Below are 22,865 nucleotides of genomic sequence, written 5' to 3'. Positions count from 1 at the left end.
TAATACAGAAATGATGAATCTATGAAGTTGAGTTGAAATTCTCTTTCATACTCAGAGTACTGAGTAAATTCTTTCTGTGTTACTAATAATCAGAAATCATTTCTTCTCAGACACTTTACAAGATATCATCACTCACATGATCTGATTTTACTATTTGGGTTAGCTTATTGCTTATTTGAGATTAGCTCATGACATAATCATCAATCCAGTGTTAAAACAGCAATGAATATCTGGAGAAGCGTCTGAGCTTGCTGAGATAATCTCAACCCATGTTCTTTGTTCGAATAACTAACTGCTGTGTACACAGGCTTCAACGCTCTTTGATAGTGATAGTTCCTGTGGGGGAAAAAGCCTAATAATTATTAATGGGGAGCTTTGTGTGTGTGTGTGTGTGAATGGGAATTGTCAAGCCTGGCAGGTTTACTCAGCCACCTTTGTGATTGCGTGATGGGCTTCATCTAACATAACTCCCAAGTCACTGGAAGCACCCGGCCTTTCCTCTCATTATCTGAGGCGAACTGTTGGTTGTCTCAGCACCATGGAACTTCCGCTCGATGCTATGGCTAATGCTAGATTCCAGGATGAGATGTTTGACGTGAAATGGCGTCATCACCCACGCCCACGATTACGATTCATCAGGGAGCAAAAAGGCAGCCAGGTAAAGAATATGGGAATATTCCCTCCTCTGCCGTCGCCTCCTGCAAAACTGTATAAAAAGCAGCTATATTGCCTTTATCTTTGCCTTTTCTTTTTCTTTTTATTTCTTTTTTCTTTTCTTTTCTTTCCTTTTTTCCTTGTCATAAACGTTAATTTAGACCGTTATTCTTAACGTTTTCCCCAGTCCTTTCTGCTTTTTACATACACCACCCTTTCTTGTTGTTGCACTGGCTGCATATATTCATATATACATATATACCCTATTCTTACATATTTTTAGAAAAGCTAAAGCCAACGCGGTCATCTCGCTACATGCCTACTGGTAGGTATTGCTCCGCATCCACAATTACGGGACTTGAGTTTTTTTTTTTTTGAGCTGGTTCTCATTATCCCAGAACCTGTCCTTCACATTCTATTAAAATAGCCTAGTATCCTTCTACCACCAACGCAGATCTCCCACACTCAACAGAAGGGGAACGTGGAAACTCCAACGGATCCCCACACGCCGAAGCTCAAAGCTAGCCTGGGCTTATTCAGGTTCCTCTAAAATCAGCACTCCCGTCGGATTTTTATGTCACCTAACGTATACAATGTTACAAAAGGATCCAACCAGCAAGTTAAGTGACTTGGAGAAGCGCCAGCTTGCATTCGTTTTATACAGTAGTGATGTAACTATTGACAGCGAAGTCCGTTGCCCAAAAGGGCAGAAACTATCCTCCAGTTTACTGTCGAACTCTTGGACTAGGACTAAATCATGCGCACGCCACGAGAAGCTCAAAGGCAAGCTAAGCGAGTACATATTTGACCTGATTAAGTTCGAAGTCAGCGAAAGGATCGATGACTACACCAAACAGCGCGGGAGCATTACAGAAACAGAGCAATACCTACGGCAACTAAACCACATGTGGATGGACAGTTCTAGATTTGCAAAGGAATACGGCAAGCCGACGGGAGCATGGCCTTATCAAATGAACAAGTGCGACGCCTGCATGGTTGCGCGAGTAGCACAGAATGCCATTGCTTTAAAACAGCTTAGGGCATTCCTAGAAGCTCGTGCCTTAAAGACTCGTTCCCAGCGTGAGAACGCATCCCAACCCAGACTGCTATTTTGGGCAAAAGCTTTTTTGGATTTCCATGAAACGAAGGATAGGAATCGTCTGCCACGATCAAAATCGCTGTCCCACTCACATGATCGCCCGCGGCCATTAGCTGAATCTGTACCCGAACGCAAGCTGAAAACAGATTGGACAGAGATGACGAGGGCTACTATCGAAAAATGGCAGGGGCTTGAAGCGTCTGCTACAGTACCTACGAACGAAACTTATTCAGGTCATGGCCTGGATTGCTATACTGCCGCAATGATAAAACGGTCAATGACTGTGGGTCGTATGGAGCATGATCGTCAACGATCTCGCCGTACCCGTCAACAATTATCCCGGAACCCATTGGCCGACAAATCCATCTCAAATATTACTGATCACTATCACACCCTCGGCCGCAGCCAGAGCCTCAGCCACCGCCGCAGTAACGAAAGTGAATATCTCATCAAAAACGATCCCAGGACGCCAGACGGCGAACCGCTCTCCAGTGGCTACAGCCAACTGGGCAATTACCCCTGTCCGGACGCGGAAGCTCCAAAATCCCGTCGCTACTCAGTCGCATCGCTTTCTTCTAACTATAGTCTCTCACCCCCCGCTACGCCGGTTATAGAGCAGCCCACGAGCCGGGGGAATCGCTATAATGATGCGCTGTTTTCGTCTGCGGCTAGTGAAACCCGTACCGCAACGGCCTCTGGGACAGCCGCGGTGTCTACTACCTGTGCAGGCGCAGGGCACTATGGCCGAAACGGCAATTGCGATACTAATCTCGAAAATGTACCCGGTCTTGAACACGATAACGATGCCCGCTATGAAAGAAAGTATAGCAGATCCGACGCGGCAAAAGTGGCACATCAGTGGGCACAAGGTTCTCAGCAGACGTCAGGCGCAGGCGATTCGGATTCAGAGTGGGACGACGATCTCGTTCATGAGAGTGATGAGGGGCATTCTCATCCTGGCGGTGAGCACCAAGATGGAGACGGTCGTGCCAATGGCGTTGGTTACGGTATTTCTAACCGGGGGCTGTGGGGTTTGGAGTCAACGCGGTCGGGAGACGATGATGGCTATAGTCATGGTTATGGTTACAATGTTGCTAATTAGGGGCTGTGTGATTTGGATTCAAAGGATCTGCCGAGCCCGGTCGAACAACCCGGAGGACTGGCACGGCCGCCCAGGCATGCAGCATCGAGTGCTTCAGGTCTAACTGCGTTGAGTGGGTTACTTGAGGACCGGGGAGAGGAGTGGAACAATGCTGCTATGTCTAGACGTCGTTGAATATTGGCCATTTTCCTACTTTCTCTTTTCTGTTTGTCTGTGATTGCCTTTTTGATGCTCAAACTTGATATATATACCCAAACCGTTTACCTGTCTCTGTCTCTGTCATGGCTTTTTTGTATTGTATTGTTAGCTTTTGTAAATTACAGTACAACCACTGTGAACCGTTTACTTCTTCAGCAGAAGACAATAAGAACACTGTAAAATAATTTTAATTAATATTAGCGTCGAATTAGTTGACTATTTTGGGTTGCAGTTTCCCTCGTGGGTGAGACTATTCAAGGCTATTATACATACATGGCTTGGTGAAATAAAGTCAAGGCCAAGGTGAGCGGGGTGAAAAAAGGAGACCCAAAGAGAAAGGGAGACAACCTTGAAGAGAATAAGTAAAGGATGTTATTTTTAACGAGTAAAACGAAGAGAAGGCAGAAAAAAAAGGTCCAGTAAAAATGTATTTAGAATAGAACGGGAAGGAAGAAGAGAAAAAAAAGGATAACTATTGGGTAAAAAGGGATGGTTGTCACATAGGCGCTTCTATAATACCAATCCCGTAGAGAGAAAAATAGGGCAAATAAAAGAAAAGTATAAAGTAGCAGCTGAAAGAGGAAAAGGTGGGTCAATCCAATGATGGTGAATATGACACACGCGAAAACACCATGAATAAAGAGGCGATAAATGAGAAAAAAACGAAAAGAAAAGAAAGTAAGAAAGGAGTAAAGTAGGTAATTTACTATAAGGGAGGAAAGGAGGGGGGTGCCACCAAAACGTAACGAGTGAACATGACTATAACCAGATGTCGGCATTAGATAATAAAGCGGGGGGAGAATGATGTAGCGAAGAATGTAAGAGTAAAAACCAAGCAGAACAACACATATACAAGGGGCAACGAATAGAAATATTAAGCGCCATCTGGGGAATATGATTTTAATAACCAACCCTAGCCAGGGGTAGGAAGCAAAACGTTATGCACGAGGTAATGAAGGTTTGCAGGAGAATCAGAACATCAGTCCCCATTTGTCGTTCTTGTAGGTTATTAAATTTAAAGAGGGAGTATTACTTTTGTCGTATACTCCCGTTGAGCCGATGGCTGACGGCGGCTTTCATGCCGTCCGTCTGTGGAGAAAATGAAACAGTTTTCCGTCGAACGCTACGCGATAACAGATTCCGTGAAACCGACTCATCCTCTTCTCTAACAGGTGCTGGGTCTGCTTGGACATCGGCGGATGCTCGCTTTTCATTTTCTTCGTCGACTAATTTCTGTGCTGCATTACGTGACCGTTCATATCGAAGAGTGACGTCACCACCCGTCCAACGGGTATTCAGGAACCGGTCCCAAATGGTGAAAAACGGCTGGGAGAAGTTGGTTTTGATACCCCAGCTTTGGTGATGGATGTCATGGTAGGCAGCATTGTTGGAGGTGAAATGTTGGAGGGGGTCGAAGGGGAATGCATAGCCGCAATGATCATCGACTGTTTTGATTGTTGAGCATGTGAAAAACCAAATTCCTTGACGAGTGGTCATTCTTGTGAGGAGAAATGCCACGCCGCCAGAAGCGGTATCGAGGAGGAAACCTTCAATCGGGTGGTTGTATAATGCACCAAAGGCGTAGGGCACGTACAGGCGATGATGGCGGGAATGGAAGGTTGCTATATGATTGCTCCATAGTCAGATGTCTAAGTTCGGCAGATGCGCAAAAATTTTTGCTTTTCCTGGAGGATCGACCATGAGCTGGACTTACTGTACAGCCATTTGTTTAGGTGCATTGCGCGGTGCCAAAAATATTGCCATGTGTCCATGATGAACGCCGCGGAAGCGAATTGCAAAGCTGGTACTAAATACCAGTAAATGGCGTGGGCTACATTCATTTCCCAACTAGCAAACGCGGGGACCACCACGGATTCTCCGGCGGCTGTTAGAACATTTTGCGTCAACCATTGATATCGGCCACCAGAGATTGCAGCAGCCACCGTCGGGTACGATGACAGCTTCTCGGCTAATCCTAGCGCATCGATTCCGATGACGGAGAGAGCGGAGGGGATCATGTGCTGAACGAGTCGCAATCGCTGAGCCCAGAGCGCAACATTGTATTCATCCTTGCCCGCATATTGAGGGCTATCAAAATATCCCAACAAAACGCCACTTGCAAGTTGGATCACCTGTTGCACAACCACATCCCGAACAACCTCTCGCCGTGTGACACGGTTCCGTTTTAAAATCTCAGCAGGGGTATGCAGGCGGTACTGGGGGAAGTAGTCGTTGATGTCGATCCAGTGAAATATCAGGGACACCATCCAGTACGCGACTATCGTCATGATTTGGCCCAGGGCACTGTCGGGGATCGGAGGGATCAGGGGTTCGCGGAGAGTGAGGGTGTAGGTCGGAAGAGGCGGCAAATCCGAGTAGACCGTCGCGTTGGCCATCTTGAAGGTGCTGCTGCCGAGCGCAACAAACCCAAGCCCAGTGGGCTCTAGCGGGAGGGCAGCTTTTCTGTTCGATTATCCAGGGGGCGAAGGCGATCAGGGCGAAGTTGGGTTCAAGGGGTGGGGCGGAAAAAAGCGCGAATTAAGCAGCAAGGTTGATAGGGGCGGGTGGTGAGGATGAACTACTTTATCTGTAAGGGCGTCCCGTGCTTCTGGGTTTCTGGGTTTTATTATAGTTCTTCTTCGTTGTTCGCTGAAGAATGGAATATCGAATACAATGTCCAGCAAACTTATGAGCGTGGGAGGATTTGAAGACTCGGGGGATTCGGGGACTATTGGAATTTATTGGAGCTGGCCAAAGGGTCCGCCGAGTAGTCAATTATAAAGCGCCAAGGCGGGAGGGGATCCGGGGAGGGGAAAGAGTAAGGAGTGTAGGGAAGGAAGGACAGGCTGCGAAGAGTCAAGAGATGGAGGCAGTGAAGAGAAGAGAGAGAAGAGAGTGAGGAGGAGAGAGGGAGAAGAGAACAAGACGAGAGGTAGAATCGGATGAAGTTGAAGCTGTTGGCGAGATCTTGATATACAAAAAAAGATCCCGCAGCCGACGCTGCGCTGACTGATACCGGCTGAGTCATCAGGGGCTGCACGTGATCCGTCGCTTCTCGCGTCTGGCTCCGGCCGAATCCGGTAACACGCCACCGGAGAACGTGGATAGATACTTTATTATTAACAGGGGAAAGAAAGGAAGAACCTAGGCAGAGAAGTTATTATTACTCCCGTAACTAGTTAACTAGTTATTATTATTGATTATTAATAACTAATAATATTATTTTGAAGAAACGGGCATGGGATTGGGGGGAAGTCAGTCAGATGTAGCCCTGCAGATCTCGTACTCGGCATGAAGGGCTGTGGAAAAGCTTCTCATTCGCCCCGTACCCGGATACTAATACCATTCTTAAATCAAATGGTTAATATTCCAAAAGTATTTTGCCCAGTCTCACCAAACACAACGGATGATTTTAGATCGATAAATATCTAGCTAAACTATCCGCTCGGGAACAAATATATAGTATATATACGGAGTACGTGCTTCTTCCACATGCGCGTCATTTTTGAGGAGTCGTCAATGGGAATTGCGTGAGCCCGGCTGCGGCAAAATTCCTGGTAGGCTGTCAAGCACAATTGTCGGTCTCCGTCGGAACCTGGCAAGCCTAGCTTCCATGGTGGATAGATTGTGCGAAGAGATATGTGGGAGGAGCTTCGCCCGCTGCTGCGGGCGCTCGAGATACAGGCATTTCACAAAACTTGTAATGTGCTCTGCTGGCCGGTTGGCCAGGACATTGCCATTAATGATTTCCTTATTATCACCGAAAACAATCTTGCCATGCTCCTGGCGATATCTCTCCTGGTCCAGCAGCGCGTCAATCATCCGTGAGATGGTTGGAATGAACAAAGGGCTCGAGTTTTCTCGTTGCGCAAGATTTCTGGGAAGGATACGGGTATTTCTTGCTTCCAATGCTGTTTTGGTTAGCGGGTACCCGATTTCCGGGTCGAAATACTCCTCCATCAACACACAATCCCAGCTGACAACGTTGGGGACTTGCACCTTGGGACCATCCACGGAGAGAAAGTAGAGCTTTTCTGGCCAAAGCCTGATATGGATGGGTTCTCGTGTCGATCGATGAAGCCTGAGCACTTGGTTTACGTGGGAGTCATTGGAGCGGGGTAGTTGGTCCTGTTCGGCGTGTTCCCACTCCCCCGAAGCAATGAATGCCGAAACGATGTCATCGAGCTGCGAGTCCCGGACGAGGAAGTCATATTCCTAAACAATTATGCCGCCTTAGTAGTGGTATTCTGTCTGCTTCATGCGACTTGACCTAACGTAGAAAGAGGAAAAGGCTAGCGAAAAGGCAGAAAATACAGTGGGTGATCCCGCAATACCCATCCATAGCATCGCACACTGTTCCACGAGGATAATAGGGTGGTTGTGTCTGTCGAAGATGGAGCAGACATCGTCCAGGTATCCCGCTAGCAAGCCCCCAATCGCTGGCTGGCTCATCTTGCCTGTAGCTCTAGAGGACTGTCAGAGGCGTCGAGCTATATACCAGTTGTAATGGACAACAAATGGGCAAGAGATAGCTGAGATAGCTGCTTGTCGGGTTCAAATAATACTGCGACTAAATTTCTCCCGGTAACGTTACACTCCAGTGCAGCTCCAACTCAAGCACACCTCCAGCAAAATGCAGTAGAGTAGGATATCAAAACAACTCCCCAAAAATGAGAATTTGAGTCCAGATTATCGTTTTGTTGTGTTTATTGAAGCTTGATCCAGATCCCGTGACTCCGTCCATCTTTGGTCTAGCGTGTCCTCGGGTCCGGTCTTCCTTCCCCAACTATCGCCAAAAGAAGAAAAGGAAAAAAGGGAAAAAAAAAAAGGAAAAAAGGGAAAAAAAAAAAGGAAAAAAAAAAAAAAGGAAAAAAAAAAAAGAAAAAAAAAAAACATTTGACACTAATTTTGTTGCCCCCCGCTATTCTATCCCAAACACTTTAAAAGCGTTCGTTCGTCCACCACCACCAATTCTCCTTCGCGTCTTCTTCGACAACTTCTCCCTGTGCCAGTTGCATAGCCTCATTGTCCTTCTCTTCCTTTCCACCACTCTCTATATCCAGTTGCCAACCTAACCACCATGATTATCTACAAGGTCAGCGCCAGTACCCCGCTCTTCCAAGCCCTACCTACCTACCCCCCTCTCTTCCTCACTGCCAATGGCACTACAGGAACAACAACACAACAACAACACAACAACAATAACATAGACAACATAGACAAGCAAAAAATGGCTGACATTCGTTCCGTGTAGGATATCCTTTCGGGTGACGAAATCATCTCCGACAGCTGGAAGCTTATCGACGTCCCCGGCGGAGTCCTGTGGGAATGTGACTGCAAGAAATATGCCAAGGGCACCGACACTTACCGTCAGTCAACCCTTGATTCCCTTAACTCTCTCAAACGCAAAACAAACGGGATATATTTCTCGACGTTTTAATGCCTTCCTTTCTGTCTCAAGAGTGGTCTCTTGATATATCCAATTCTAGCATGTTTCTGTTAACACTCCACTTACTGGGCTCTCCCAGATTGATCGCTGACTAAGCCTTCTGGTTTTTATAGAACTCGAGGGCGCCAACCCCTCCGCTGAAGAGGGTGGGGATGATTACTCTGGTGAAGGTGGTGGTGCCGGAGAGATGGTTCACGATATTGAGGAGTCCTTCCGGCTGAATTGGCTGAAACCAGACGAGTCTGGTAATGACCTCAAGCCCTCTAAGGATGCTTTCAAGTCCCACCTGAAGTGTATGTTGAAAAGCCTCCCAACTTGATGGATTATGCAAATCAATCCTCCAACCACTCCGTTCCCAATAACCTCCCATTTTTTCGGAGCATTTTCTAACTTGGCTCGCCTCCAAAAACACAGCATATGTAAAGAAAGTGAACAACAAGCTCAAGGAACAAGGAGCCAGTGAAGAAACCATCAAGGAATTCCAGGCTGGCGCCCCGGCTGCCGTGAAGAAGCTCCTCGCCAACTACGACAACTACGATGTCCTTTTGGGCTCATCCATGCACCCTGACGGAATGTAAACTTTACCCTCCTCGCAAATCACGCTAAATTTACGAGTCTTTTATCTTGTTCATTCTATTTTCTCCCTCCTATATACTAACCCAAGAATCACTAGGTACGTTCTCATTGATTTCCGTGAAGACGGCGTCACCCCCTACGCCACCATCTGGAAGCATGGTTTGGAGGGTATGAAGGTCTAAAACCAAGAGGAAAGACACGAGGGATACCTTGCTCAAGCTCATTCTGTTATCCTACCACAGCCAATTGCAATGGTAGCCGTTTCCGGACCAGCCTTCACACTCATGCTCATAATATGCATCCTTCTGCCGTCTCAGGCAACGAACTAACTCCCCTGCCAACTCCAGCTATTCTCTTTCCCCCATCCACCCGGTGGGCTTGAAGGAATTTGGCCCCGGCGTTATCCCCCTCCCTCCCTCTTCCGTTTTCCATATCTTCGCGTTCTATTTATCCATTCCCCAACCCCCAACCGCCCGCTTTCTTAATCTACTAAACGCCTGACGAAATAAAGCAAGTCCAGTTTTTCTCTCTAATAAATAAAAAAATAAAAAAGGGAAAGAAAAGAAAACCTATACATTTATTTATTTATTTTTTTATTTTACAAGACAAGAGGAGTGATCCGTTAAAAGCATGGTTTTAAGATGGAATTGGGTTTTAAAAAAATTGGCTTCCCAAGTTTAATAAAGCCTTGGTAAATCTATAATCGTACCCTGTTCACTTGAGAAAGGAAAGGGAGGGGGGAAATATTGTGATTTACAGACATACATAGTATCAGCTGCCGTATTTCTCGCTGATGATGAGAATAAATATGCCTAGGAGGAATATGTCCATCAACCAGGAGTGAACGGAGATACATTAACATTAACCATATTCAAAAGAGGATATCATGTAGCTAACAAAACCAAAACTGGTCAAAATTCAAAATTCCACCCTCTCTCTACTCCTCTCACATGCCATTCTTCCGATCCAAATCCACTATTTACAATTCCGCGAAATCATCAGCTCCCGTGCCCGTCATAATAATCAGCCACAAGCCCTAGGTCCCTTAATACCGTATCGGTCTCATCTTTGCTTACCGCGGGTCCGTCACCGCCATCAGCGGTAATACCGATTCTCCCATTCCCACCCGGCCCTGTGCCCGTCCCTGCCCCGCCAGTATTGATGCTATCAAGATGCATCAGGTCGTCAACGACAGGCAGCGAAGGTCCAAAGACGGCATCCCACTGGTCCCAGTCGAATTGCAAATTGTGCGGGTCGAGGATGGGGCTGGAGCTGGGGCTGGCGGATTGGAAGGTGGGGTTGGGATAGGGGCCTGGCTTGGGCTGAATATCGATGTCGATGTCGATGTCGGATGCGGTGGGGATAGGTAGCGGCATGGGGAGGTCGAGTGCTGTGGGGGTGTGGGATGACGTAAAGGTGGGGACATTAAGGGGGTCATTGCTGTAGCTGCTGGCACTGTAGTTGGTAGAGGACGTGGGAATGTTGAATGGTCCCGGTGGTTTAGTGGTATGGGTGGTGGTCGTGGTGGATGTAGAGAACTGGTAAATGGGGCCGTCGTTGATAGGAGCACGTGGGAACGGGGACGCAGTTGCCCAGGGTTGTTTGGCGATGTCGTCCGTCTGGGGGCTTTGAGATGTACGGAGCCAAGGTAATGGTGTATCTGACTGTGGAAGTGTAGTTGTGGCGTATTCCTGAGAGGAAACACCGATGCCTTCCAGCTGGGTATGGGAATGGCTTTCTTGAGCGGTTTTGTCTATTATATACGCATTGTCTTTCCCACTCTGCGCCCGCGCCCGTTCTCGCTCCCGCTGCCATTTCGTCGATTGACTATTACTGTGAACATTATGATCATACGGTTCCTTGATGAGCGTATAATAACTATCTGTAAAACTCTGGACCGAAGACTCTCGACGCTCTCTAGGAGCATCCGTAGACATATGCCTATTACTCGGGCGTCGAGCCTCCGCCTGTGCCTGCTCTGTCCAGAGAACACTCGGGTCAAGGCCTGCTTTGAGCCAGGCTTTCTCCCGCAGGCGCCGCAGCATGTCCCACGCTTCACGGCCGCCGTCTCTGAGCGGTCGAGATGTTGATATACCATCTTCACCGCCCACCACGCCGCCATCAGGGCCGGAAAGGGAGAAGATCTTGTCGATGAAGGCGCGGGATTTAGGGGCCTCCGCGGTTTGCGGGCGTTCGTATAGGTCAATAAGCATTATCCTGCCCACGGGTATTAGGATGAAGGGCACAAATACATGTGTGGGGGGAAGTTTGGTGACATACATTGTGGCATGCATAGGTTGATGGTTTCTGTGTTTTGAGTTTAGTTTTTGTCACCAATGCATTCTGGAGAGGCGAAGAGGAACTAACCCTGGCCAGCTCCATTGGAATGGCTGGAAGTCGGAATCAGTAGCTAACAGGATGAATTTTTCCATGAACCCATGGCAATGGCGAATAGCTCTAGCTTGTATTAGAATTATATATCAAAGTAACTTCTTAGGGCTATGTTTGTGTAAATATAGATGAAGGTGTATGTATACATACCGCTGACGAGCAACTGGCCATATATTACTTTTTGCATTCTTCAAGAAAGGTTGATAAGCAACACAAAATGCCTAGATCACCCGTCAGCATAAACGTAAAGAAATGAAGAGCCAAAACCAACACTACCTTGTCAACGAAAAGAGAGAGTAATATCCTAGCCCACTTGTGAAACGCAACCAAAACTGGGGAATGATACTGCTCAAGACAGCTAGGGCCGACCTCAGCTGTAGTAGAATCGCCAGAGTCCATAGCTGTAGATGACGTACATGACGGAGTGGAGTGGTAACTGTGGCCATCGCGGCTGCCCGGGTTCGCACATTTCGATACGGGTATCCGATCCACTATGGCCTGTAATTTTGACTGAAGGTCAATAAGAATTGTACGCAAAGATTCCATGTCCCGTCGCGTAACTGGCTTAGTTCCCAGTTGAATCTTCAGGATCTTTCGAATCGCCTCTGCGGTGAAAATTAGCACTTGGTTAGCGCATTGCAACGAAACCTATCGATAGAGTTAGGGAGGACTAACGAGCCATAACATATTTCCCTTTGGCAGATAGATAATACACGTTCACCATAGATGAACCTCCGCATATATTCGGATCACTTGGGCAGTCAGGCTTCCGCTCATTGTTGTTAACCATGCGCTCATACTCGGCCGCTTCCGGGGAGTCTAAAAGGGTATCCTTAACCTCGCTTGTAATGCGAACATCCCAGTAATTTTCATCGCTAACAAGAGGAGGGAGGCCGCTAGACATAGCCACCACGCCATCCATATGTACGATGTGCCACCATATGCGTCTTCGAGCCTCTGCCTGGCAAGCCGAAATGCCAAATTGGGCCGGGTCCCTGTGCAGCCCCATGGTTTGGGCAACACGTAGAGCCAAACTGATGAACAAGCTGCTTGCCAGTGGCTCTTCTTCTCTGGATAAAATAGTCTGGACAAGAAGGAACGCTTTCAGGCCGTGGATTGAGGGGTTTCTAGGAAAAGATATTTTACGCAGCCAGCGAGTAACCTCGTCATGGAAACGCGTGGACAGAACGGCGCGACTTTCTATGTCAAATTCATCGCGGATTATCCAGCGTGATATCGTGACAGAGCCACCGTACCAGATGGCATAAAGAAGTGGAATGAAGGAAGGATCGGGGCACGATTCAGCAGATTCCTTGCTATTCTCATACCAATTCCAGAATGCCTTATATTTCCTCAGAATCGAAGGAGGATGCACAACCGGGCTAATTGCATGCACTCCAGACATGAATCCTTTTAACAAAATACGGCTTTGTCGTTTTGTAGGGACATTCTCCAACATATATGGTTCAACAGATTTATCTGGTGACCCAGGGGACTCGCTCAATGGGAACAGCACCGATTTGTTAAACGAGTCCTTGCGGGTAGGTAGCGAGGTCTTCGCTCCGCGACTGCTGCTTAGGAGTGCTGAATCTGCGAAGTCATTCTCATCCAAAGAAGAATAGGCATCATCTGGACTGGGTGAACGATCGACAGAGAGGGTTTGGCCCCGGAGAAGCTGGTTTAGCTCCGTTATCTGCAGTTAACAGAAATCAGCTAGAGATACTACATTGTGTTAATTTCAATGTGATTGTACCTCACGCGAGATATAAGCCCAATAGGTCGTCCCAACATATCTAAGAAGAATTGTTAACTGATTTCCAACATCCTTGTTCCATTCCATGCCGTCCTAGGGTAACACCAACCTTGGCTTCCCACCCTCTTCCAAGCTGAGGTGCCCCAAATTCAACGAGCCAACCGGATCGACAAGATCCGTTTCCAGGCCACTCGGAATCGGAAAGTCATCTCCAGTGTTATTTTCAGCTTGGGCTATTTGGCACAGTCGAGTTTTCGACAGCGGACCGACGGGGGGCGAGGTATCCGATAACTGGCTGGGTAAATCAGGCGCACCTTGCTGCTGAAGTCCAGCATTAGTTGGTGCATCATGCCTTTGTCTATGCCTCGTCGTACTGAGCTCTTCGAGTGACTGGGGGTCATTTGTTCGAGCCCATTGCTCAACAATGGCCGTCAGTTGGTCCAACCTGGCGGCGATAGCCTGAGAATCCGAATACTGTTCACGGAGCGCAGCCTGGCCCCGCTGTATCTCTTTCAATATATGGTAGGGTGACAACACTTCAATCGATGAGTCGTCGATATTTACAGGTTCGTTCAGTTCCCTCTGTCGCTTGATGCCATGTTTATTTTCCCGTGAATGGTGTCGTGACTGGGAGGAGTCAGTCAAGGACGATGAACTGTAGACACATTCAGACTTCGTTTTCTCACAGGTTCCGCATGTCGGACGGACCTATAAATTTGAAAAAAGCAGGAGTGAATTAGCAAAATATTTAATATAGCCATCGTTTCGATATTTCTTATGTTGTGCCTGTATATACGTACAGTGTCGCATTTCACCTTGCGCCGTCGGCAGACAAGGCAACTCTTGCTGATTCGGAAGCGAGTGATCTGCTTTCCTGAGGACAGGTATGATTTGGATGCAGACGCAGCGTATATATTTGTGGGTCGGATATCGCCAGTTGGGCGTTTGCTAACTGGGCTGCTGTCCTGGATAGCTTGTTCCCTTGCTGATTCCCCTTGCTGACGATTGGCCATGCTATTCCTCAGGACGGGAGGGATTGGCAGACCTGACCCGAAGCCACCAGTGTAAATAAGAAAATCGGGGCAGGTAGACGGCAGGTTAAAATATCTACTGATGCGTCGAGTGGCTGCGACTGAAACTAGAAGCCCAGAGCTGCGGAGTGAGTGGGGTTGCTGGGTTGCGGGAACTAGATTCATAGAGCTGCGTTTTGCATCCCTATTCTTATGACTCAGAAACTCCGCACAGTATTTAGCTGCTGCTACCTAGCACCCACGCCATCGACGGAACCAGGGGAGATACAGGAATTAACAATAAAGCTATGATTATTGAAGGAAAAATTCCCAGAGCTATATTTTAGAGACTATCTATAAATACTCCTGATATTTATTTTTAACTCGTTGTAATAGTCCCATCTACTTATTGTATGACATATATTTAATATTTGCGCCCAAGTCAAAAATGTCCAATAAAGATGTGGTAATGTAGTAACGTAACCCAGTAAATATGGGCGATTTGTTCGCCCTTTGGCGTCTTAGGATTCGTAGTTGTTAGATATTGGCGACCGTTCTAGGGCGCATTTTGCTTCATGAGCCTGGGATGCTGCGTAGGTAGTTGGGCCAGAGCAAGAAGAAAATCCAGAATCATCCAGAGAGCCCGTGACAAGCTTCTCTTATATATGTCTCGCACTTCATTCGAAAACAACGAAGTGGCGGTAGGCGAATGATTTGGAGTGAAAAATCTTGAATCGGCCGTCTTCCACTCTGCAATCCTCACATAAGATAAGGTGTTCCAAAACTCTGTCCATTTTCGCCTGGAAACCCCATAGCGCTCTTGCTCTACAATTTTTGCGTCGTGCTCATCTAGAGAAAAATGTATGATGTTCCAATAAATTCAGTAAATCAAGCCTTGGCCTTCTTTTTCTCCTTCTTCTTTTTCGGTTCTGGAGCGCCACCAGGCATCATCGGCATATCTGCCCCTAGTCCTTGCTGTTGCATTTCCAACATCGCTTCTTTAAAGGGATTATCACTCACGCCTCCACCAGTGAGTGCTGGCGAATGGAACGGTAAAATAGTTCCGATCTTCCAGCCCCGGGGGGCTGCTGGGGGTGGCATGGGTTTTTCTGGTACCGGCAGCCCGCGGATACGGAGACGAAATGGAGATTCTTCAGTGGTTGGATGTTCGCGGAGATATTGTGCAACTTTGATATAAAGGTGATGTTCTGTGGGAAATTTAAAGGTTAGATTCATTGAATGCGCTAAGAAGAGAGCTTCGGGATGGGGTCATGCACACAACATACTATTCTTTACAACATTGGTTACTGGGGTGCCATCCTCAGTCTTTAACTGCACTCTAACTCGGCCAGGATTTGCCCAATCTTTCGGGTGCAATTTCTCCGGCTCCAGAATCCCGACACGCAGTCCCAGCACCTGTACCGCATCCAAGATATCTCTTGCTAGTGGATTCTCCACGGCGAGTTTCTTACTGACCTTCCTGCCCTCGGCGCGGGAGCGAGTTTTGTCAAAATATACGGGATACAGACATTGATAGTAACGGGGGATATCTCTATTGTCGATTTGGGGAGGGTGAGATTGTTGTGTAGGGGGTTGCGCTTGGGGCCGCGAGGACGGCCTTGATGTTGCTACTGAGGGAATATTGACAGGGGATATAATGGAATTCGCAGGAAAGTTGTTAGGATCGAAGTCGGCGGGATCCATGTCATCTGGATCGGAATCCGAGACCTCTTCCACTCGGGCATGGCGGGACATGACTGGCAGTCGGAGGTGTGTTCGTGGAGCTTGGCTAAAATAAAATATCTGTCTCCGCAATGGCTGCGGGACCCAGGGTTGTTATTCTTTCGCTCACGGAGTGTTACTTGGGACGGAATGTAGCGTCGTGAGGTATTTCGTTAGAAAATAGACCGGGAATGCTAACCAGGTATAATCCGTCAAGGTAGATGTACGTAGATGTAGTGTCGATTTAGATGTCGATTCAGATGTCGATGTGAGTTGGACGTGGCATAGAAGTTGTGTGGGGAGGAGGAATGGACGAGTCGGGACATGTTTGTGTGGTTTGCATGCGTTTTCACCTTAACAGTCCTATTTAAGTATATTTAAGTAGAAGGGCGGATCGGGACACCAGGATTCCTTTAAACTTCCTTCAATAATCAGAACTATGGTTTAAAGTATGATGGTAGTTTGGGATATTTACGAATATGGACCCAGCGGCCGTGATTGAAACAAATGCCAGCACCCCCATAACTACTCGTAGATCAGCAAAAGGAGCCTAAGCATCATGTTAATGACATACTCTGCCAGGCCCATGCCAGGGGTTTCGCGCTGTAGTTATCTATGTGCTCTTTCTTACAAGGTGAGTCACAGCGGCCAAGAACACAGCTCCCTTTGGTGATAAAAAAGGTTCGGTATGCCCCGTCTCGAAAAGAACTGTATCCTATGCAGTAGCACTAGAGGTATAAATTTAGATGGACAAGAGGTCAGATAAAACGACACAGAGGTTAGTCTCTTCAAAAAGGATCATGGTGTTATGCTTGCTAACATCCCATCAGCAGGCAAGAGTCAAAACAAGAATCCGAACTAAAGCGAGGAAATCCAACCCGCACCATGAGTTCTCAGCAGCTTATGGCTCCGGATTTTTCTGCGCTCATCAAGGATGCGAATCCGGTCTGGAATTTGCAGAAATGCCGCATCCGACCCTGTCGCGAGACTGATGCTGAAGCCCTTGTTATGGAAGCAAACAATTCCAAAATCGCCCGATGCATGAGAAACGTATTTCCTTTTCCGTACACATTAGAGAGCGCCAGGGCATTCATTACATCTCCATCGGCAGCCGAGTCGCCGCTCTCCGTTTTTGGTATTTGCCGGCCAACTGATGACCGGCTGATCGGTTGCATCGGACTAACATTTAAAGAAGATATCTACTATCGAACGATGGAGATAGGTTATTGGATTGGTGAGGACCATTGGAATCAGGGGATCGGCACAGAGGCTGTTTCAATCTTTTCTGACTGGCTTTTTGAGAAGTTTGAGCATATCCTGAGGCTTGAAGCGCATGTCTTTGAAGGGAATGAAGCGAGCGGTCGCGTGCTGGAAAAGGCGGGTTTCGTTCTAGAAGGACGGAGGCGCAAGGCGATTGAAAAGCGTGGGGTCGTGTTAGATTTGCTGATATATTGTAAACTTAAGTGCTGAAACGTGAAGACAGGGATCACATTTTTAGCTTCCGGTTGGTTGCTATGGACATCATCGACGTGTTCTCTCACTGTTCTACAATGCTATGGAATAGGATGTCAGCTGTGTCTTGAGTTCAATTTCAAGCGAGTTCAGTGTGTTGACATCTCATGCCATGAGCCAATGGAGCAAATTATTTGTATAACTAACTAGGGGTTTGGCTGCTCTCCAAAGCACGAAACATGACGAAAACCCGGCATCTACACGTATATGCACAATTTCCCGTCGAGCCTACAGAGTAGCCCTTGTTAGCACCTTGGTAAAACACCCATTGATTCAACCCACTGGACGAATCTGCAGCATAAGGGACTCTCGGTGGGGCTCCCGCCTATATACGACTGTGCGCAGTTGCGGGGTCATATCTCTCGCAGCAATAATGCACCGTATATATCGGGATACCGACTACTCGTCCTCTGCACCCTCCATGATTTCACCTTGTTCCGCACGGCAATGTTGGCCTATCATGATTAACTGGCCAATAACCCCGCCGCCTGGTAGCTTTAGTCGGCTTGCTGGCGCATATAGACCTCGGAACCGATCTTGCATGTGGAAGCGTTCCCCAATCGCTATTTTGGGGAGGGGATGACCCAAGTGGACGGAACGCCATCATCATGATATATATTTAAATAATCCAATTGCGGGTCCGTTTTATAACATCAACCGTCAACCCCAAACCTTCATTGTTCACAAATTATCTCCCCGCAGCGTCTCTCTTCTGAGTGGGAAAGTAAAGGTTTCTATCTAACATATCAATCTGATAACCGCCAATTAATTTTAAGAAATATCAGAGGAACGGCCACAATGTCCCAAGAACGGCGCGAAAGCCAAACCGCCGTGTTCCATCGCAACATACATGATATCCCCAAGACTGCCGTGGGCGGAGAAGGGAATTACATCATTCTTAATGATGGACAGAGAGTCCTCGACTCCACTGGCGGCGCTGCAGTCTCATGTCTCGGGCACGGGAATGAACAGGTCAAGGCCGCTATAACCGCCCAGTTGGACCAGATCGCATACTGCCACACGTTCTTCTTTGCGACAGATGTCTTTGAGGAGTTGGCACACTTCCTGGCAGATTCAACGGGAGGAAAGCTGTCGAAGCTGTTTATTATTAACTCCGGTATCATTTGCCTTTTTAACATTTATCATATCTTGAACTTCCACTTCTTTCTTTTATCTTTGCTACTAATGTTGGAAATATCTCAATGCGAAGAGGAAGAGGAAATGTAGAAAGCATGGGATATTTTATAGTACATGGCTAAACAAACGCTGCAGGTTCTGAGGCAATGGAAGTCGCCATGAAGTTGGCCAGGCAGTATTATCTAGAGTTCCAGACACCGCAGCCGCAACGTACCAGGTTCATTGCTCGCAAGCAGTCGTACCACGGTACTACGCTTGGTTCTCTATCGATGGGTGGCCATCTTACTCGACGAGAGTTGTTCGAGCCATTATTACTCCAGAACATCAGCCATGTTTCACCCTGCTATGCGTACCGCGGGAAACGGAGCGGTGAATCCGATGCAGAGTACGTCGCTCGGCTGGCGGAGGAGTTGGATAACGAGTTCCAAAGGGTTGGACCGGAGAGCGTGTGTGCGTTCGTTGCTGAACCAGTTGTTGGTGCAGTAAGTTGACCGTCCCACTGCGTTCAATAATAAATTACTCAAAAACAGAACGAAATTCTCATCCGCCTTTTACACCACCAGGCTCTGGGCTGCGTTCCCGCAGTTCCCGGGTATTTCAAGGCAATGCAAGCAGTATGTGATAAGTATGGCGCACTGCTCATTCTCGACGAGGTGATGTCTGGCATGGGGCGTGTGGGGACACTGCACGCCTGGGAGCAGGAAGATGTGGTTCCCGATATCCAGACAATAGGCAAGGGGTTGGGCGGCGGATATGCCGCCGTATCTGGCCTGCTTATCAACGAGCGAGTGGTGGATGTAATGGATAAGGGAACTGGTGCCTTCCGACACGGGCAGACGTATCAGGGGCATCCCATCAGCTGCGCCGCGGCATTGGCTGTGCAGAAAATAATCAAGGAGCAGAACTTGCTAGAGAACATCAAGAATATGGGTTCGCTACTGGAATCACTGCTGAAAGAGGGCCTTGGTAACCATCCCAATGTTGGCGATATTCGGGGAAAGGGTCTGTTCTGGGGTGTAAGTTTGTTGCCAAAACTATTAAATATGTTCACTCTCTATTCACAGAATCCGAAAACCTCTCCTACAATCTCCCTTTTTTTTCCCCGCCCCTTGAAATATTAAATATGTCCCCCTCTCACCCAACTAACAAAACTACCCCCGATTTCAGATCGAATTCGTCAAGGATAAAGCCACAAAGGAACCCTTTGACTTAAGCCTTGGGATCGCCACCAAAATCCAACAGACATCCATGACGCCCAAATATAGCTTCTCGCTGTATGGAGGAAACGGAACGGCGGATGGAGTTCGCGGGGACCATGTGCTGTTAGCGCCTGCATATAATTCAACGGAGCAGGACATCAGGACTATTGCGGGACTAACTATCAGGGTCATTGAGGATGTTTTTGCTGCTGTGAATGGCGGTGGTTGATAACATGTTCCTGTTCAGTACCCGGGGAAGTGTTGCGATGTATCTATTCGACGTCGGGACTTTGGCAATATCTATTCTAGTAATGAAATCACCATGATATACCATGGTTGGGGGTTTGCTAAGCATATATTTATTGTTTTTTGACTGACTAGTTACTCTTAAAACCTTTGCTAGAGCTGACAAAATATTTCAGAAAGCCCGAATGGATGAAATATCAGGTCACCCCGCTGGGCATTTGAAAAGAAGGATATACATCATCCTGTAATTGGTTAGATCAAACGTACATACATACATTCATAGTAATTCCACGGGCGGCTAGGAAGCCAACTTGGTTCCGCACGGATTTCGTCGAGCGGACGAAGGATGCTGACGGCTTGGGAAATCAGAAGAAGGGCTCATTCTTAGTCCTACCCGCCGCCAATTGACAGAATATCAGAATTGAAGCCGTGGATAACCTCTAGTTAGCTCGAGTGAGCGCACACTTCCAACTCAGTTATATCCCATGTGATACAGCTAGGGAGAATAAGCAAAGCAGGTTTAGAGGTGCGCTGCATGACAGTGAAATAGTAAACTGAGTATAGGATATATAACTAAACTGAAATTGATCGTGATCAAGAAGATAAGCTTCTCTGATCTCGAGGGTAAGGAGCGTGTTTACTGCGTATGTTCTTGCTAGTAATGAAGCAATACAAGGTCACCACTCTGATGCCATTATCTGTATTGCCGTCCTTAGTAAAATTTTCATTGTTTTGCCGTATATGTTTCTGGAGTTCTACCTTGTAAGCTTCCCCGCCATCATATAACCACTGCTCTAGCTTTTGCAACCTATCAATCACAGTAGAGAGCTCACTCGGGTTGACAGGTTTTCAAAACTCAAGCTTGCGTGTGGAGAATGTCTCAAATAAACCATGAATAACATGCTTAATACGGTCTGTGAAGCGGAATACAAGCTCATTATAGTAATGCTCGTGAGAATAGCCTGGATGACAAAGAGAAAATAAACAAATCGCCAAATATTTGAACCATCTCTGAGTAGACACAGCCTTGTACCAGCAAACTCCAGGGAAAAAAATTAGCAAATCACCTCGCCACATTTCATTTTCATGCCTGCTTGTAACAAAATTGGCTACTTCTTTTCTCTCATGGCGAGCTCCTCGGCTCGCTCGGGAGGACTGAGCATCCATTTCAGAACGTCAAAGGCCACCTCCTTGTCATAGTTATCCTCACCAAGGTTGTATATAGCTACTCCCATCGGTTCGGGTGACCGAGCAAGATTTCATCTGCGCCATTCTCCACCGCGACAATGTACAACAACCACAACATCGATTTCAGCATGAAACAGATACAGGAGCATCCAAGCTCCTCATGACACCAATGCGAGATGCTACGGTCGCCGGCCCAGCCCTAAGAGCAGCGCATCGTCGTACTGGGAACTATCTGGCCATCAAGTACCTGATTGACACAATCGGCTCTGAGGAATTCTCTACGCGGCACGTCCAGGGTCAGACAGCGAAACGTTTTCGACTCTTGCATGAGGAGCAGACGTTGATCGTGCCTCTCATGCGCGGTGGTGAGCCTATGGCTCAAGGAGTCAGCAAAGCCTTCCCCCTCGCCGCTTTGGTGCACGCTCATGCCCCCACGGACATCGACGGCTCTTATCTGGAGAGTCGGTTCACGATAATACTAGTCGATTCGGTTGTGAATAGCGGGAAGACAATTCTTCAATTCGTGCAACATATCCGCAAGCTGCGTGGCAGCATCCGCATTGTCATCATCGCCGGAGTGATCCAGGCTCAATTCTTGAACTTGGATTTCACGGGGGTCCTCGTGCCTTATGAGCACCTCGACTTCGTTGCGATTCGGCTATCTACTAATAAATATACTGGAAAAGGCACGACCGACACGGGCAACCGGTTATTCAATACAACGTATTTGCGCTAGGAAACACTTCCCCAAGAACCAGCAAAGTGGAAAAGTAGCAAAATGGAAAGGTGAAAAGAAGAGGTAGAAATGTTAATGATTTCGGGTTTTCAGGAGTTGAATAATTGAGCCCTTGCGCAGCCACTAGGCTGAAAAGGGAATGGGTTGGATTGGCGCCTTCCAATTGGCGGGATTTCTATCATAGAAAGATCTTGGTGAAAGTGCTATGGGGAAATATCTAATGAATCTACGGAGTACACTCACAGCTCTTCGAGAAATATAAGCCTATAGGGCTGCCATGAATATTTTCCCAAGCCCATTGCAATAATGAGACTGTTCAGTCATCTCTTCCTTCATTTAGATGGCTCAGGTGGCCTCATCATCCATCCTAACTAAGTCAATATTCTCTCTGGTCTGTCGGGGAACTGAACTAGCAGCAACACATTGTTCCCACCAGCTGTCGCCTCTCGGAAGCTGGATGCCACATCGACTGTTTTCATCTTCATGTTGTACACAAACATATCCCGCCGTTTGTACTTCCATACCGCCATCTCAACCAAGGAACAGTCAAAGGGATCAACAGCTATTACCCTATCCACTTTCCACTCATTCCATTCGTAGACGTAGAAGGTAATGGTAGTCATATCATCAGCAGCCGCCCGGCCTTGCTCTGCCTTTCTGGATGGAACTTCTAGTTGAGACGGCCAAGATCCATCCCTCGCACTTCCCTTGTGTGCCCTCCTGGTTGAGTGTGATAAATCACGCCAGTTTGGCGATCTCCTCCTGGGCATTCAGAGCAAGATAGACGCGGAGTATAAAGATCGCCTCGGGGCAAAAGACAAGCGCATCACAGAACTCGAGGATGTTGTCAGTTGTATTACACCCTCTTTGGCACAAAGAAGAGGAGGAATGCT

General features: G+C 47.5%; 10 protein-coding genes across 11 annotated transcripts; 5 read left to right on the top strand and 5 right to left on the bottom strand.

Annotated features, from left to right (window-relative positions):
* The first annotated feature begins 1,027 nt into the window (after positions 1 to 1,027).
* BDBG_07632 (uncharacterized protein) lies at positions 1,028 to 3,590 on the top strand. The gene has a single exon (XM_002622184.2). It carries the CDS (start codon positions 1,248 to 1,250, stop codon positions 2,853 to 2,855), a length of 1,608 nt encoding a protein of 535 aa, XP_002622230.1. The 5' UTR covers positions 1,028 to 1,247; the 3' UTR covers positions 2,856 to 3,590.
* Positions 3,226 to 6,175, bottom strand: BDBG_07631 (C4-hydroxylase). Its single transcript, XM_002622183.2, has 2 exons — positions 4,768 to 6,175; positions 3,226 to 4,675 (listed from the first exon to the last, which is right to left on the bottom strand). The coding sequence occupies exons 1-2, from the start codon at positions 5,447 to 5,449 to the stop codon at positions 4,083 to 4,085; spliced, it is 1,275 nt and encodes a 424-aa protein (XP_002622229.1). The 5' UTR covers positions 5,450 to 6,175; the 3' UTR covers positions 3,226 to 4,082.
* A 5-nt stretch (positions 6,176 to 6,180) lies between these two features.
* Positions 6,181 to 7,746, bottom strand: BDBG_07630 (uncharacterized protein). The gene is made up of 2 exons (XM_002622182.2): positions 7,368 to 7,746; positions 6,181 to 7,268 (listed from the first exon to the last, which is right to left on the bottom strand). Exons 1-2 carry the CDS (start codon positions 7,503 to 7,505, stop codon positions 6,570 to 6,572), a joined length of 837 nt encoding a protein of 278 aa, XP_002622228.1. The 5' UTR covers positions 7,506 to 7,746; the 3' UTR covers positions 6,181 to 6,569.
* A 146-nt stretch (positions 7,747 to 7,892) lies between these two features.
* On the top strand, positions 7,893 to 11,736 carry BDBG_07629 (translationally-controlled tumor protein). The gene is made up of 5 exons (XM_002622181.2): positions 7,893 to 8,148; positions 8,308 to 8,422; positions 8,616 to 8,795; positions 8,917 to 9,076; positions 9,176 to 11,736. Exons 1-5 carry the CDS (start codon positions 8,134 to 8,136, stop codon positions 9,258 to 9,260), a joined length of 555 nt encoding a protein of 184 aa, XP_002622227.1. The 5' UTR covers positions 7,893 to 8,133; the 3' UTR covers positions 9,261 to 11,736.
* Positions 10,077 to 14,235, bottom strand: BDBG_07628 (C6 transcription factor; the record flags this gene model as incomplete). Its single annotated transcript, XM_031723180.1, has 8 exons — positions 10,077 to 11,295; positions 11,446 to 11,535; positions 11,620 to 11,690; positions 11,746 to 12,074; positions 12,145 to 13,162; positions 13,223 to 13,262; positions 13,332 to 13,930; positions 14,023 to 14,235. 8 exons carry the CDS (start codon positions 14,233 to 14,235, stop codon positions 10,077 to 10,079), a joined length of 3,579 nt encoding a protein of 1,192 aa, XP_031580283.1.
* A 187-nt stretch (positions 14,236 to 14,422) lies between these two features.
* On the bottom strand, positions 14,423 to 17,906 carry BDBG_07627 (signal recognition particle subunit SRP19). Its single transcript, XM_002622179.2, has 4 exons — positions 16,586 to 17,906; positions 16,430 to 16,504; positions 15,519 to 16,376; positions 14,423 to 15,440 (listed from the first exon to the last, which is right to left on the bottom strand). Exons 3-4 carry the CDS (start codon positions 15,985 to 15,987, stop codon positions 15,121 to 15,123), a joined length of 789 nt encoding a protein of 262 aa, XP_002622225.1. The 5' UTR covers positions 15,988 to 16,376; positions 16,430 to 16,504; positions 16,586 to 17,906; the 3' UTR covers positions 14,423 to 15,120.
* BDBG_07626 (acetyltransferase) lies at positions 16,367 to 17,693 on the top strand. Its single transcript, XM_002622178.2, has 2 exons — positions 16,367 to 16,732; positions 16,785 to 17,693. The coding sequence occupies exons 1-2, from the start codon at positions 16,701 to 16,703 to the stop codon at positions 17,422 to 17,424; spliced, it is 672 nt and encodes a 223-aa protein (XP_002622224.2). The 5' UTR covers positions 16,367 to 16,700; the 3' UTR covers positions 17,425 to 17,693.
* BDBG_07625 lies at positions 17,796 to 20,579 on the top strand. 2 transcript variants are annotated; one of them, XM_031723179.1, is made up of 5 exons: positions 17,869 to 18,190; positions 18,243 to 18,583; positions 18,739 to 19,085; positions 19,167 to 19,619; positions 19,771 to 20,579. In XM_031723179.1, exons 2-5 carry the CDS (start codon positions 18,265 to 18,267, stop codon positions 20,029 to 20,031), a joined length of 1,380 nt encoding a protein of 459 aa, XP_031580282.1. In that variant the 5' UTR covers positions 17,869 to 18,190; positions 18,243 to 18,264; the 3' UTR covers positions 20,032 to 20,579. The 2 variants fall into 2 exon arrangements, with proteins under 2 accessions (XP_002622223.1, XP_031580282.1); XM_002622177.2 differs by having other exon boundaries at positions 17,796 to 18,583.
* A 360-nt stretch (positions 20,580 to 20,939) lies between these two features.
* BDBG_07624 (uncharacterized protein) lies at positions 20,940 to 21,972 on the top strand (the record flags this gene model as incomplete). Its single annotated transcript, XM_031723178.1, has 2 exons — positions 20,940 to 20,960; positions 21,274 to 21,972. The coding sequence occupies 2 exons, from the start codon at positions 20,940 to 20,942 to the stop codon at positions 21,970 to 21,972; spliced, it is 720 nt and encodes a 239-aa protein (XP_031580281.1).
* A 56-nt stretch (positions 21,973 to 22,028) lies between these two features.
* Positions 22,029 to 22,769, bottom strand: BDBG_07623 (uncharacterized protein). The gene has a single exon (XM_002622175.2). It carries the CDS (start codon positions 22,740 to 22,742, stop codon positions 22,344 to 22,346), a length of 399 nt encoding a protein of 132 aa, XP_002622221.1. The 5' UTR covers positions 22,743 to 22,769; the 3' UTR covers positions 22,029 to 22,343.
* Between the last annotated feature and the right edge of the window lie 96 nt (positions 22,770 to 22,865).

This window comes from Blastomyces gilchristii, assembly GCF_000003855.2.
Source record: "Blastomyces gilchristii SLH14081 genomic scaffold supercont1.19, whole genome shotgun sequence".
Lineage (NCBI taxonomy): Eukaryota > Fungi > Ascomycota > Eurotiomycetes > Onygenales > Ajellomycetaceae > Blastomyces > Blastomyces gilchristii.
This window is presented reverse-complemented; position numbering and strand designations above follow the sequence as displayed.

What these genes read in the sequence shown, in the direction of transcription:
- BDBG_07632 (XM_002622184.2), top strand. Translation starts at nt 1,248, where the DNA reads ATGTTACAAAAGGATCCAACCAGCAAGTTAAGTGACTTGGAGAAGCGC.
- BDBG_07625 (XM_002622177.2), top strand. Translation starts at nt 18,265, where the DNA reads ATGTCCCAAGAACGGCGCGAAAGCCAAACCGCCGTGTTCCATCGCAAC. An exon ending in CTGAACCAGTTGTTGGTGCA is followed by an intron (nt 19,086 to 19,166) that starts GTAAGTTGACCG and finishes TTACACCACCAG; the next exon opens with GCTCTGGGCTGCGTTCCCGC. An exon ending in GAAAGGGTCTGTTCTGGGGT is followed by an intron (nt 19,620 to 19,770) that starts GTAAGTTTGTTG and finishes CCCCGATTTCAG; the next exon opens with ATCGAATTCGTCAAGGATAA.
- BDBG_07627 (XM_002622179.2), bottom strand. Translation starts at nt 15,987, where the DNA reads ATGTCCCGCCATGCCCGAGTGGAAGAGGTCTCGGATTCCGATCCAGAT. An exon ending in AACCAATGTTGTAAAGAATA is followed by an intron (nt 15,441 to 15,518) that starts GTATGTTGTGTG and finishes AATTTCCCACAG; the next exon opens with AACATCACCTTTATATCAAA.
- BDBG_07630 (XM_002622182.2), bottom strand. Translation starts at nt 7,505, where the DNA reads ATGAGCCAGCCAGCGATTGGGGGCTTGCTAGCGGGATACCTGGACGAT. An exon ending in GTATTGCGGGATCACCCACT is followed by an intron (nt 7,269 to 7,367) that starts GTATTTTCTGCC and finishes ATAATTGTTTAG; the next exon opens with GAATATGACTTCCTCGTCCG.
- BDBG_07629 (XM_002622181.2), top strand. An exon ending in TTTCAAGTCCCACCTGAAGT is followed by an intron (nt 8,796 to 8,916) that starts GTATGTTGAAAA and finishes CCAAAAACACAG; the next exon opens with CATATGTAAAGAAAGTGAAC. An exon ending in TCCATGCACCCTGACGGAAT is followed by an intron (nt 9,077 to 9,175) that starts GTAAACTTTACC and finishes AAGAATCACTAG; the next exon opens with GTACGTTCTCATTGATTTCC.
- BDBG_07631 (XM_002622183.2), bottom strand. Translation starts at nt 5,449, where the DNA reads ATGGCCAACGCGACGGTCTACTCGGATTTGCCGCCTCTTCCGACCTAC. An exon ending in CCTAAACAAATGGCTGTACA is followed by an intron (nt 4,676 to 4,767) that starts GTAAGTCCAGCT and finishes GCAATCATATAG; the next exon opens with CAACCTTCCATTCCCGCCAT.
- BDBG_07623 (XM_002622175.2), bottom strand. Translation starts at nt 22,742, where the DNA reads ATGCCCAGGAGGAGATCGCCAAACTGGCGTGATTTATCACACTCAACC.
- BDBG_07626 (XM_002622178.2), top strand. Translation starts at nt 16,701, where the DNA reads ATGGACAAGAGGTCAGATAAAACGACACAGAG. An exon ending in TCAGATAAAACGACACAGAG is followed by an intron (nt 16,733 to 16,784) that starts GTTAGTCTCTTC and finishes ACATCCCATCAG; the next exon opens with CAGGCAAGAGTCAAAACAAG.